Source organism: Pantherophis guttatus, chromosome 5 (assembly GCF_059756535.1).
Source record: "Pantherophis guttatus breed Tessera chromosome 5, ASM5975653v1, whole genome shotgun sequence".
NCBI classification, from domain to species: Eukaryota; Metazoa; Chordata; class Lepidosauria; order Squamata; family Colubridae; genus Pantherophis; species Pantherophis guttatus.
In genome coordinates, this window is record NC_142067.1 from 36071743 (window position 1) to 36085370 (window position 13628).

At 39.1% G+C, this 13628-nt stretch overlaps 1 protein-coding gene across 1 annotated transcript in view; it reads right to left on the bottom strand.

The window, feature by feature from the left end:
* Nucleotides 1-9706: 9706 nt before the first annotated feature.
* MYH15 (myosin heavy chain 15) overlaps nt 9707-13628 on the bottom strand; it is a 93324-nt gene continuing 89402 nt past the window's right edge. The window contains exon 42 of the mRNA XM_034413066.3: nt 9707-9832. Coding sequence (XP_034268957.2) covers nt 9815-9832 — 18 coding nt within the window. The 3' untranslated portion in view covers nt 9707-9814. The remainder of the gene's footprint in view (nt 9833-13628) is intronic.

The following is a 13628-nucleotide window of genomic DNA, read 5'->3' on the forward strand; positions in this document are numbered from 1 at the left end:
TTAAATTGGGTGTTTTAAATTTTTGGGGTTTTAAATCTGAGCCGAAATTATTTAATAATTTTAATTATTTTTAACTGATGTCTGTCTTTGTGCTTTTAATAGGCTGTACACCGCCCTGAGTCCTTCAGGAGAAGGGCGGTATAGAAATAAAATTATTTATTTTATTTATTTATTGCATGGATAAAATGCAATAATTACTTTTTAAGGATTTTTTTAAACGGATCACAGAACACTACACTAGGATTTTCTTTGTTTGAGAAGTTTCTTTTAAACTCATTTTTCCCCTTCCCTCAACTTCAATGAATGCTGGAAACCAGGGTTCCCAGTTTCTGTTATCATACCCTAAGTATGTATGTCCCAGTAGTGGGTTTCAATTTCGGCCGCTACCGGTTCCCTTATGGGCGTGAGACGTCCGGGCGGGTGGCTGAGCCTCCCGCCGCTGCTACTGGTTCGCCCGATCCAGGGAAAACTGGTAGCAATCCACCACTGGTATGTTCCGAGCATGTCCCAAGAATTCTAGAGACTTCTACTTCTTGACCTTGCCAGACTTGAAGGGCTGGCATCAATCTTGAGATATAACCATACCCCTGTTCTGTCCACAACCCCACGCACACACACCAACAGACGTTCAGGAGTTAAAGACCAAACCAGCCGGCAAAATCCTTTTCCTTATGATAACGGAACTTGGCAACAACCTAATGGCTGCCTGCCAAGAGTTTATTATTTACAAAGAGGAGAGATAACTTCTCCCCACTTCTGATACATCAAAGGAAAGCAGCTCAATAATTACAATCAAGTCCAGAGATAATCCCGTCAAGTCTTAAAGCAAAAGTCCGGCAATGCAGAATGGCATGGAAGCTTTCAGCTTTGTTCGTCACAAGGTTTGACTGGCCACCACGCTCCCTTTTATATCCTGTGGGGTGTGGTCCAGTGACTCAGCCTAATCTCGGGCACGCCCTTTCTTCTGTTGCGCGCGCTTATCTCTGTGACGCTGGCGTGGGTCCAGCCAAGACTCATTACCCTCATCACTGTCCATCTGTGGCTGCGTGGACGTGCTTGGCCCTGGCCCTATCTCTTGCCCTTCGACGGACACCGAAGGCATTGCCAGAGAGGAGGGTCCTGGAGAGGGAGGCCTTGCCAACTCCTCCCCTTCACTCTCGGAGTCCTCTCCTGACGATGACACAGGCTCTGGTAACGGAGCCACAACAGCCCCCTAATCAACATTATTCAGGTGGAGTTGTTTTAATTTTCTATCATTTTTTTCTTTCCCAGAACTAAAATATCTTTTTTATATTCTTTGGGCATTCTCTTTCTTCACTGAGTCAAATCAACATTTTATCACAATGAGTTGTGCCAGGGCAGTTGTTTAAATATTAGGGTATATTTTTCTATCCTGCAGAAGACTGGAATGCCTACTTAGATAAAGTTATACAGAATGAACAAAAATCCGTGTTGACTGTTCAAACCTTTTATAGCTTTCAGGGAGTTTTGTATATTTTAGCAGCAATTAAAATATTTATTGCAAAAGTCCAAAGGCAACTTTTGTATGACATACATATAAAATCATGCAGAAACAGAGTTCTTATGCTTTAAACCCTTGAGAAATATTTTTGGATACCTTAATGTGTCTTGTGTGCTATTCTTTAATTAAAATTTAAACTTTACAATAAATAACAGTTATTGGTGTGTAATAGTATATACACCAATAAAACATTTATTCTGTGGGACTGATCTCTCTTATTTTTTTTCTTTTTTATTATGTAGTCTTATTAAAAATTGTAGTTACAAAGATGAAAACTAACATAAACTGAAAAAATAAGAAAGTATATGATTTCTCCCCTCTTCCAGAGCTCTAACGCCCGCCCCATGCCCCCTGGAGACTGCTGTCTTGTGGTCTCCTTGCAAGGAGCAACTGTCTCTAGTACTTGTGGGCTATCTCAAGTCTTCTCCTTGTTCAGATAGGAATTATGAAAAAATGGTCTACTCTGGAAGGGAACTAAGATTTTTCTATATACTGTATGCTGGTAATTCTGGATTAACACTGGTAATTGGGACTGAAATTTCTAACATTAATCAGTGAAGTCACAAAGATCATATGATCATATGATCATATCACCTAGCATCAGCAATTCCTGCAGTCCTTGTTGCTGCTGTTAAATGAATCACTGTATGTCATTAAATTGGGACTTCCACACACCTTCTGGCTGGCTTCCAACAACAAAAATCAATGGAGAAGTCAGTAGGAACTTCCAATTCCCCGGTGGCTTGCAAGCAGGCCAGCAGACAGGTAAGTGGCTGCTACCAACTGTGCAAGGGTGCATGGGTGTCTGGTGCTGTAAAAAGGGCAGATGAGCTGACGGAGGGTGCACAAGAGGGTTTGAGTGACCAGTGAAGCACAGTGAAAGTGCACATGGGCTGGGGAAGGGTGCATCAGGGCATATGGGTGACTGATGAGGTGCAGCACAAGCACAGACAGGCTGGGGGAGGATGTGTAGATAGCCAGTGAGGCATGGCAGAGTTGGGAGAGGTTGCTGCAATGACGGAGGATATGGAAGGTGCAAGCAGCTGCAAAACCCGTGTGGCAAAAAGTCTCAGAACTATGGTACCTCCCTAGGATGTCCAGGATGATGAGTCCAGTGAAGGGGAGACAAGAAAAGCAACGAAGGGGCAACAGTGGACGCAGAACAGGGGCAGTTGTAAATGCGAGCTGGCTCAAATGTTTATCATCTGATTATTGGCCATTACGATGGTCATAAATTCAAGGACTGGTTGCAAGTCCATTTTTTGCAGTGTCAATGTAACTTCAAAATGGGCAGAACAAATACACGTTATGTGACGATTACCTGTATATAATGGTTGCGTATGACAAATATTCAGTCCATTGCTGTGTTTTCCCCCTTCCTGACGCTTTTATAGGATATTCATGCATGTTGTAAAAAGCCTCTAATAATAAATCACCCAAGGCAACCAGACTCATTATATGTTCAGGATTTGTTGTTTCATCGAAGAAATATAGTTCCCCTGAATGTCTCTAAATATTGTTATATTGCCTGCGGGGTCCAATAGGCAGTAACCACTTAATTGCTTGTCAGATTATAGAAACTGAACCCTAGTATTTTAAATTTGTTATATATTATACTACATGTTTAAATTACTGTTTTGTTGCTTTCTGTTCAAGCAATATTTATAACATATTTTGGAAACGGCTTTATTGATTTAGTGTTGATACTCTGATATTTTATTTTATTTCTGTTTGAAAATGCTATCATAGCATGGGTGCTTTTATTGTATTGCATCTTGTTTTATGCTGATTATTGACAGAAACAGAATCAACTAATTAACGTACTACATTCATCTTACCATTTCTTCTGACATATATAATTTTCATTTTCATTTCCATATAACAAATTGCTTTTAGACCCAGCCACTATTGCTTGTTACAAATAGTCATTCCTCCCACCAGACTCCAGACTCTCCACTAAGTTTCTATCAGTGATTTCAGTTGTTAAAATATTTAACAACTTCTTTTTTTCCCCCATCATGAATTCTTTCAAGGTACACAAATTCATCTGCTTGCTTTCATTTTTCACCGTTTGTACATAATATTCCACCATTCTTTTCAAACATATCAAGCATAATTACCTTGATTGCTGATAGATTGTTTTTGCACTATCATACAAGCTACATAACATTCTTTGCAAATTATTGGAGTTTTCAGTCAGCAGCCCAGTGTCACCTTTATACAAAGATACACACACTTTCCCGTTTCAAACCCACATTGTTCTTATGTCATCAGAACCATTTATTTATACGTTGATCTATAAATACATTAAGAGATCAAACGACATTGTGCATCCTTGTCTTATTCCTTGTTTGGTGGTGAACCATTTGCTAAGCTTTGCATTTATTCTCAGATTTGTTTTACTTTTATCATTTATCACAATCCGGAACCAACTCCAATACCATGTTTATGCAAAATGTACTATAATTCAAACCTATTTACTTTAGCATACAGATTCTCTAAATCAACAAACACACAAAAAAATATTTTCTCATAATCAGCCATTTTTGATGATGTGCTAAAGAGTAACACTCTGGTACATACTCTTCTCTCTTGCATAAGATAATATTTCATTTTCCAAATTTTGCTCCTTTTCTCCCCTGAACCATTTTAGTAAGGATTATATCCAGGTTTTCCAGATACATAACAAACTAATACCTCAGTCGTTTTTCCATTCCAGCATTATGTTTTTCTTTGTATAAAGAACAATAGCAGCATCTTTAATTGTCAATGACAAATGCAGTCTTCACACTCTCAATGAAGAAGTCAAACAGCTCCTTTGTAGTCAAACTACACTCATACCTTAACTGTTTTCATTTTCAAATTTTTCAACAGCATTTCACTTCTTTTTTTGTCTATTTCTTCTTGATGACTAACAATCATTACAACTTTAGTTCCTACATATGACTATAATTCCTGTAGTAATCTCTAAATATTTTGTTTTCGTTTTCCCCCAGTCCATTTTAATAGCAAACCATTCCATTACTTTAATTCTTTCCTTCTTCTGCAGTCTTCCCTTAATGTTCTTCTTTTAAAATCTTTTAAAACTATTTTTAAAAAACCCATCATAATAGCTTTGCATTTAAAAAAAAAACTTAGCTTACTTTATTTGTTTCATTTACGTAATTTCTCTAGCTGCCCATCATAACCAGTGACTCTGGTATATCATAAAAGCATCAAACAATAAAACAATCAAAACAACACAGAATAAATACATATTGCAATCAATGGCCAGCATAAAACAAAATACAGTACAAGAAAAATATCTATGCTAATGTGCTGTAGCTTATATAGCATTCTCAAATGTAAATAAAGCAAAGCAAAACATTGCTATTGTGGCCACATTCTTTCCAAGTATCTTTTTGTCTCATTATACATATTATATAATATAATATGTCTCTCTACTCCTCAAGCTTTGCTGCACTTACTCTCTTATATGCATTTTTCTTTATAGCCTCTTTCTTTCATCATTCTACCAAGCTTATTTACACTGTACTTCGTATAATATTTAAGTATAATATTTTATATTAGCTCTGCCAATTCCTGTGAAATATATCTTTTTGAGGCACATAAACAAAATAATAATAAATTACCAATGACATCGTGATTATCAAACTAGACACAAGAACAGTTTTTCCCCGAATGCCATCACTCTGCTAAACAAATAATTCCCTCAACTGTCAAACTAGGTACTAAGTCTGCATTACTATTAATCTTCTTATCGTTCTTATCATCCATCTCCGCTCACTTATGACTGTATGACTGTAACCTTGTTGCTGGTATCCTTAAGATTTATATTGACTGTTTTCTAATAGGATTTGATTGCTTATTTGTTCCCTATCATCATTAAGTGTTGTACCTTATGATTCTTGACAAATGTATCTTTTCTTTATGTACACCAAGAACATATGCACCAAGACAAATTCCTTGTGTGCCCAATCACACTTGGCCAATAAAGAATTCTATTCTATTCTATTCTATTCTATTCTATTCTATTCTATTCTATTCTATTCTATTCTATTCTATTCTATTTTGCAGTACTTTCCCCAAGCACAAAATTGACCATAAGATGGTCCATTTTCAAACATTATCTGCGTGTTTGTTTATATCTCATCTGCCTCCAACAGTCTCATGGTAGTATGCTCAATTCCTCTCTGAGAGAGATTAGGATGAAAACAATAGCAATATGATATTGGATGCAAGTGATTGTTACGGCTAGATATATCTGAATCCCGTTAATTTTTGTTCTATCTTTAAAAATAAATGAAAAAGCTGCAATGGTATTTTTCATAGTAAGTAGTAAAAACACCTAGGGAAAAGGTTATTTCTTAAATTTTAAACAATAGTTGCAATATATTAGTTGTTCTTTAAAATATATATATATTTATTTTATTTTAATTTTGATTTATATGCCGCCCTTCTCCGGAGACTCAGGGTGGCTTACAATGCGTTAAGCAATAGCTTTCATACTTTTGTATATTTATACAAAGTCAGCTTATTGCCCCCACAAACTGGGTCCTCAATTTACCTACCTTAGAAAGGATGGAAGGCTGAGTCAACCTTGAGCCTGGTGAGATTCGAACTTACAGTAATTGCAGACAGCTGGTGTTAATCACAATGCTATCAGTCTGCTGAACCACCAGGCCCTGGTGTTAAATGTTCAAGTACTGGTTTTATTTCTTTTCTACCAGACCAATATTTTGCTCTTATGTTTTCAAAACACCAGAAAGAAATAGATATTTTTGCTAGCATTGACTGGGCATCATGCATCATGAGGTTTTATTGAGGTTTGGCACAGGGTACCGTATGCACCCAGCCATTGTGATTTGTAAAGCACATTTGATGGCTTAGTGCAATATGTCAATCAGTCATACAGAACCACATAATTCAACACATTTTTCCAGTGTGGGAGTTCTGAGACATTTATTAAGTTGAACATAGGGTCCTATTATGCTGATCCTAACAGCAGGTCTTCTTTTTGTAGAATTTCTGGCTAGTAGCAGAACAATGTATGCAGCTTTTGTTCTCTGAACCCCAACTAGGTAAATTGTAATGAAGAAACTTACAATTATTGCAGATTCAAAGTTTGAATTAATTCTATCAAAAACTCTTTTGTATGAAGAAGGTTGGTATAAGCTCAGCTAAAAACTGGAGATGAGGTGCTCATCTTTTCCTAGTCTTTTTAGAAGTATTGAGAACACTTTCACTCCTTAAAACTTTAATTACTCTGTCAATTACTAAGAATAAAGCATTGAAATCTTTGCCATTGTGTGCCTATGTTGTCAATGTGAAGGGTATAACTTTGAGTGAAAAAGTACCGCTAAAGTGCTGAAGCTAACATTATAGTGTGTGTCTTAATACAAAGCCAGGATAATGAAAAATGCCATTCTTTGTAGCAAATAGATTATACATTTATGCCAATTCAGTTAATTACAAGAAAAATAAAACTCTGTGACAGGGCTATACTTTTGTCATTCATTGTATTCAGAATTCACTAACAGGTTCTGTTCTTACATCATATTTAGCTGGGCCAGGGAAGGGCTTGAATTTGAGAACACCAACAAGAGATTAGTGGACTTTCAAATAATCTTGGCAGAATTACAAATACCCCCAAACATGTCATCATATACAAGTTCAACTAACTTTTTCTAGTCAGCTGTGTTATGGGAACACAAACATGTTTCCTGCAAGCATTGTAACCGGTGATGACTCTAACGTGGACAAAGCACCTAGTACTTCTTATACTATAATTAAAATAATCTTATGTATTCTAAAAGTAAATAAACATCAAGATTAAAGAGCTAAATCCATAATCCTAAAACCTAAAAAGATTTCAACTACCACAAGGACTCAGCAGAAGCTAGGCCAGTCCCAATTAGCCAGAAGAAAGCCCCCTGAATACCATGTATCCTATGTAGCATGACAGGACTATGTCTGTGATAAGGCAGTAGATTGACTTTCATTCTTGAATGATAATCAAGATATGTGCCTACTAAATAAGCTTTACCTGATTGATGTTATCAAGGTGGGAAAAAAGAAAATATCATTTGGGGCTTCCGTTAAATGGGATTTGCTTTGAACTTCACTTTCATACGCATCCTGGGCTTGGAGGAAAATGAATCCAATTTCTATAATAGGAAGTAATATTATGATTATATGATGCTTCAAGTCATGATGGACATCAAGGGTCCTTCACAGGTCTATGGGCAGAGGGATTCCAATTATAAGTGTGTTTTGGAGCATCCCCTTTTCACTTCTTTTAAAAAAAATTGGTGAAATATGACTAGTAATGTAACAATAATAGTACAATAAGAACAACATTGACTAATATAAACTAAAGGAAACTCCAACAGCTATTATAGCCATTATTGTATGAGAGGCATTTGGATATTTAAAACTAAGGTGGCATTTTTTTTTACATTCAGTCCTCAAGATGGAATCAGGTTTTAGCTCTGGATGCCTCTTGTATTCATAACTGCTACTTGCATTCATAATTCCCATGAGAACTATAGGGGTGTATTGTTGTGCAAGGGCCCTAGTTTGCCTTGTAAGAGTCCCACTGATATCTGGATCAACTGTGATGAAGAGAGCAAATTCTTTGTTCTGAAAAATTCTGGGTTTATAAAAGTGACTGTAATTTCCTTCAGCCTGATAAAGTCTATTTAGAAGCACCACCTTTGTGCCTGGCATAGATGACGAAGGAACTCAAAGTTTGCTGATTTACTTGTGCATTCAGAATTGCCTATGTAATAGTCTAAATGCTGGGCATGTGCTCTGATTCACTTGTTAATGTTCTTCCCCATTATTGTTTACTTTTATGGGTTTTCTTTTGACCTCTGTTGGAATTTGTGCAGCTTGTGGGTGTCTTCTTTTGTTGTTGCTTTTATCTCTTACTAAAATTACATTTGGCTTGCAAGGAATGTTTATGCTTTTGTTTTTCCATAGGGTGTTTTTGAGGTAATCAAAAAATTGAGAAATGAGTGACTATGGTGGTATAGGGCAAATGTGTGAGAATTAAAAATCTGAATCAGACTCTCCAGAGCTGCCCTGCTTCATTTGTTTCGAATCAACTACCCGGTACTACTTGCCTGGTCAAAGAGGAAGGGCTGATATTGTGATAGTTTTTCAGTAACATCTAAGGGTTCATGAAATATCATATATTTTTTGGACAAAACAAATAAAACCACTGTATTTCCCAAATAGTGATTTTAAATATAGTTAGCATGTTTGTTGCAGCCGAAACCCATTAATTATCAGAGATTCCTTGGTTTAATAGTGTTGGGGGAACAAGGCCAGGAAATAGAAAGTTGGATTATTATTATTAAATTTAAATGATGATGAAGCAAAAATAAGAGTAATGAGCTCTGCAACCTTCTAGAACAAGAAATTATAGTGGTAGCCTATTTGTAATATCCATGTGTATTGTAAGAAGGACCTACATTAATTATGTCCTTTCTGTCCAAAGGTCTTAGTTGAACTGACATGAAAGGAAGAAATATCTAGCACTTTCTCATATGATAAAATTAGTAACACTGATGAGCTATTTCCTGATGTTTCTCTTCTAGTTACTGGCTTATTTATTACCAGTCAGAGATGATCTGAAGCTCTGCTGAACAAAATGTTGAGGAGAAACTTGGAGATAAATCCCACTGGAATACAATATCGGAACATATTTTAACTACTATAGTACTTGAGGTCATTTATACAATCGAACATTACTTAAGGTTGCTCTTTAATCATTCTTCTTGTGGAATCTATCTTTATGTATGATTATCCTTGAAGTATTTACCTTACCAAAACACTTAGGCTTGATTCAGGATCATTTAGTTTGCTTTACTACTTTCTGAAACATTTTTTTTTGCTTTTAATCACCATGACCTTAAGCTGTTGATCACCTCTGGTTCGTTCATAATTGGTGATGTGATTCATAAGGCTAGTAAAGAGGCAAGAACTTGAAAGAAAGCACAGCTGCTGAGCAATTTCCATTAATTTCAGCAGGGATTACTCAAAATGTATTCTATACTGAAGTGTGCCCCTTTTCTCCAATATTTTAAATGAATCTCAACATGCAAAATAATGAACAGAACAAAACATTTTTATGTCAAGCCTTGAAAAATGTATAGAGCAAGGACAACAGCAGTATATAGATGTTGATTTTTATTAATTAAAAATCAGTTTTCTTCTGCTTCAGTGTTGATGAGTGCTTTCTTTGTGAACTCTATTCCAACCATCAGTTATTCAAGGAAAGTATATTTATTCTTCATTGTGAACCTGAAATATCATAAAACATGACAGTACAATTTAGATGCAACAGAAATTACCATTGTAAGGAAAGAACAATAGGAAAGGAATGTGATGCAATAGATTACATTTAGAAAACTCTTTATTCTCTGTTTAGGCAGCTAAAGTCAAAAATGTTTTAGAACCTGAAAGCTTCTGCCTGCCAGTGTTGAGCATATTAGTCGGATGGCCCAATGATCCTGTATGTATCCTACACAAATTGTTAAAATAGTATTTTTTTTGCGGTAACACTAGGAGAGTAGCCCTGTTAAACTAGATAAATTTCCTTATGAGTAAATATGTACAGAATTTTCTATTAAAAATGAAAAAGGTTTTAGTTCCTCACTAGTGGCATTTTGAAGCCATTAAGAAATATGGCTTTTGTTTGGCACATATGAGCTGATTTTTACTATAAACTGCAAAGGCTAGTAGCCTTGGTTCCCTTTGTGGAAAATACTTTGGCATAAGAAAACATGTATATTTAAGAAATGTAACTTGCTCCATGCATAATTGTTTAGTAAACAGTGGCATCCAACTTTTGATCTGCTCACAGATAGGTAGAGCATTAAGGACATCTGTCTGTGCCTGAAGGATTTATCACTGGATTGTGAGCAACTGCTGTTTAGTGAGAAACCTGTGGTATATCTGCTTCAGCTCACTGATTATCTTAGCACTTTATAGAACATATTTAGAGTTCTTGAAGCACATCATGGCATACATTTCTCTCACACATAACTTTATCCTCAAATCATTGTCTGAGGCACTTTTTTTATTAAAACACAAATTTTATTACAGTTAATAAAAATATCTCAAAAGGAAAATCAGTCTACCATGGTACAGCAGCCACACTATGGGGTAACTAACACATATTTATATCAAGGCTTGTAAAGTAATTGTTTGATAAAACTACCTCCATTGCAAAAAGCTGTCTAGTTGAAATATTTGTAGTAGCTTCAGCATGAGTTCTTTTATATCTTCCTAATCTGATATTTACATAATAATTCATGGTACCCTGAACTAATGTTTTGGCTCATAAATCATCATTAAAAATATGACAGACATCTTTAGCAATGTTTATATTGCTATGGTGGATTTATATGCAAGACAAATGAAATAGTATCTGGAATATACTGGAGTAATTGCACTCCCTTCTTTAACCACTTTTTTGTCACTTTTCTAAAGTTGGACTGCCTAAAAGTAAAACAAGGAATGTATGACAGTTAAACTCTTTTATTTTATGATCCTTCCTAACTCTGTTTTATTGATACAATATCACGAGATGCCAGGTCAAAATTTATGGTAAAGGAGAAAATGGAGTAAGAATGGAAGTTACTTGCACTCAGATTAGTTACTGGTTTCTTCTTCCCAGAATTCTTTCTGTTTCATTGGCCAGGGTCCAAATGGTTTTCCTGAAGATTTTCTACATTTGACTATCTAAAGCTTGCATCCAAATTAAATTGTGCTCATGGTGCTTTCTGTATCCTACAATGATCAGCCTTCGACTGATGTTGTGCAACGCCAGGTCTGTAGTAAATAAAGCCCCCCTCATTTGTGATCTTATTCAGGAGGGGGGAGCAGACCTGGCGGGTATTACGGAGACCTGGTTGGGCCCGGAGGGAGGGGTCTCTCTGGTAGAAATGTGCCCACCAGGCTTCCACGCATTCCATCAGCCGAGGCCTCAGGGGAGGGGCGGGGAGTAGCGGTTATTATTAGACAAGGTCTTAGGCCGAGGGAGACCACTGTTCCTCTGACGGCCGGTTGTGAGTCCCTCCTTGTGAAGTGGGGTCATGGGGTTCAGATGGGCTTGTTGATCACGTACCTGGCTCCCTGCCACGTGGCTGCAGCCCTGCCCAAGCTACTCAATTAACTAAGTTATCGCCGCGGTGGCAGTTGATACCCCCAGACTTATGGTCATGGGGGATTTTAATCTGCCATCCATGGGTGAGGCATCTGAGGTATCTCGGGAGTTCATGACTTCCATGATGGCCATGGACCTGACCCAGCTAATTCATGGCCCTACGCACAGGGGGGGAAACACACTGGACCTGGTTTTTGTCTCTGGACAGTGGTTGAGTGATCTTGAGATAGGGGACATAGTCACTGACCCTTGTCATGGTCAGATCACTCTCTCCTTTGCCTTGACCTTCGAACCGCGGTACCCCACCGCAGGGAGGCGGAACCGGTAAGATGGTACCGCCCCAAGCGCCTGATGGAACCCGATAGGTTCCAGATGGAGCTTGGGCCAATCCCTGAGGATCTTGCACATGCCTCGGCTGGAGATCTAGTGGCCGCCTGGGATAGAGCGGCCGCTGGAGCTCTGGATTGAGTCGTGCCTTTGCGGCCTCTGACCCGGCGCCGTTCTCACCTGGCTCCTTGGTTTACCGAGGAGCTGAGGGAGATGAAGTGCTGGAAAAGACGCCTAGAGAGTAGTTGGAGAGCTAGTCTTTCTGAATCAGACCGGACACTGGTAAGATCTCATATTAAGAATTACCTAGTGGCGATAAAAGCAGCAAAATGTACCCATTTTGCTGCTCTTATTGCGTCATCAGATAATCGCCCGGCCGCCCTGTTTAGGGTGATCCTCTCCCTGCTCCACCAGGAAGCGCGGGAGGACCCCTTGGAGGGAAGAGCCGAGGATTTTGTTCAATATCTGCATGACAAAATCACTCAGATTCGGGAAGGTCTGGACTCCGACTGGGTAGGTCCAGCAAGGGTGACGGAGGCAGGTCTTGAGAATGTTATCTGGGACGAGTTTGATCCTGTGGCCCCAGATGACATGGACAGGATTCTGGGTAGTCTGAACACGACCACATGTTTGTTGGACCCGTGTCCCTCCTGGTTAGTACTGGCTTCCTGGGAGGTGACGCGAGGCTGGCTCCAGGGGATTATAAATGCTTCATTTAGTGAGGGTACCTTCCCTGCCGGCTTGAAGGAGGCGGTGGTGAGGCCTCTCCTCAAGAAGCCTTCCCTGGACCCGGCAGTATTGGCTAATTATCGTCCAGTCTCCAACCTTCGCTTCGTAGTGAAGGTTGTTGAGAGTGTGGTTGTGCGACAGCTTCCCCAGTACCTGGATGAAACGTCGTATCTAGATCCATTCCAGTCGGGTTTCAGGCCTGGGTACAGCACGGAAACGGCATTGGTCGCGTTGGTTGATGATCTCTGGAGGGCTCGGGACAGGGGTTGCTCCTCTGTCTTGGTCCTGTTAGATCTCTCAGCGGCTTTTGATACCATCGACCATGGTATCATGCTGCACCGGTTGGAAGAGTTGGGGGTGGGAGGCACCGTACTACAGTGGTTCTCCTCCTTTCTCTCCGACCAGTCGCAGTCTGTGTTGACAGGGGGACAGAGGTCGATCCCAAGGCCCCTCATATGTGGGGTGCCGCAGGGATCGGTCCTCTCGCCCCTTTTGTTCAACATTTATGTAAAGCCGTTGGGCGAGATCATCTGTGGTTTCGGGGTGAAGTACCATCAGTACGCTGACGACACCCAGCTGTACATCTCCATCCCCGACCACCCCAACGATGCCCTTGAAGTGATGTCCCGGTGCCTGGAGGCCGTACGGATCTGGATGGGGAGGAACAGGCTCAGGCTCAACCCATCCAAGACTGAGTGGCTGTGGTTTCCGACATCCCGATATAGTCAGCTGGTGCCATCGCTGACTATTGGGGGTGAATCATTGGCCCCCACGGAAAGGGCTCGCAACTTGGGCGTCCTCCTGGATTCATGGCTGTCTTTAGAAGAGCACTTGACAGCCGTGACCGGGAGGATTTTTCATCAGGTTCGCCTG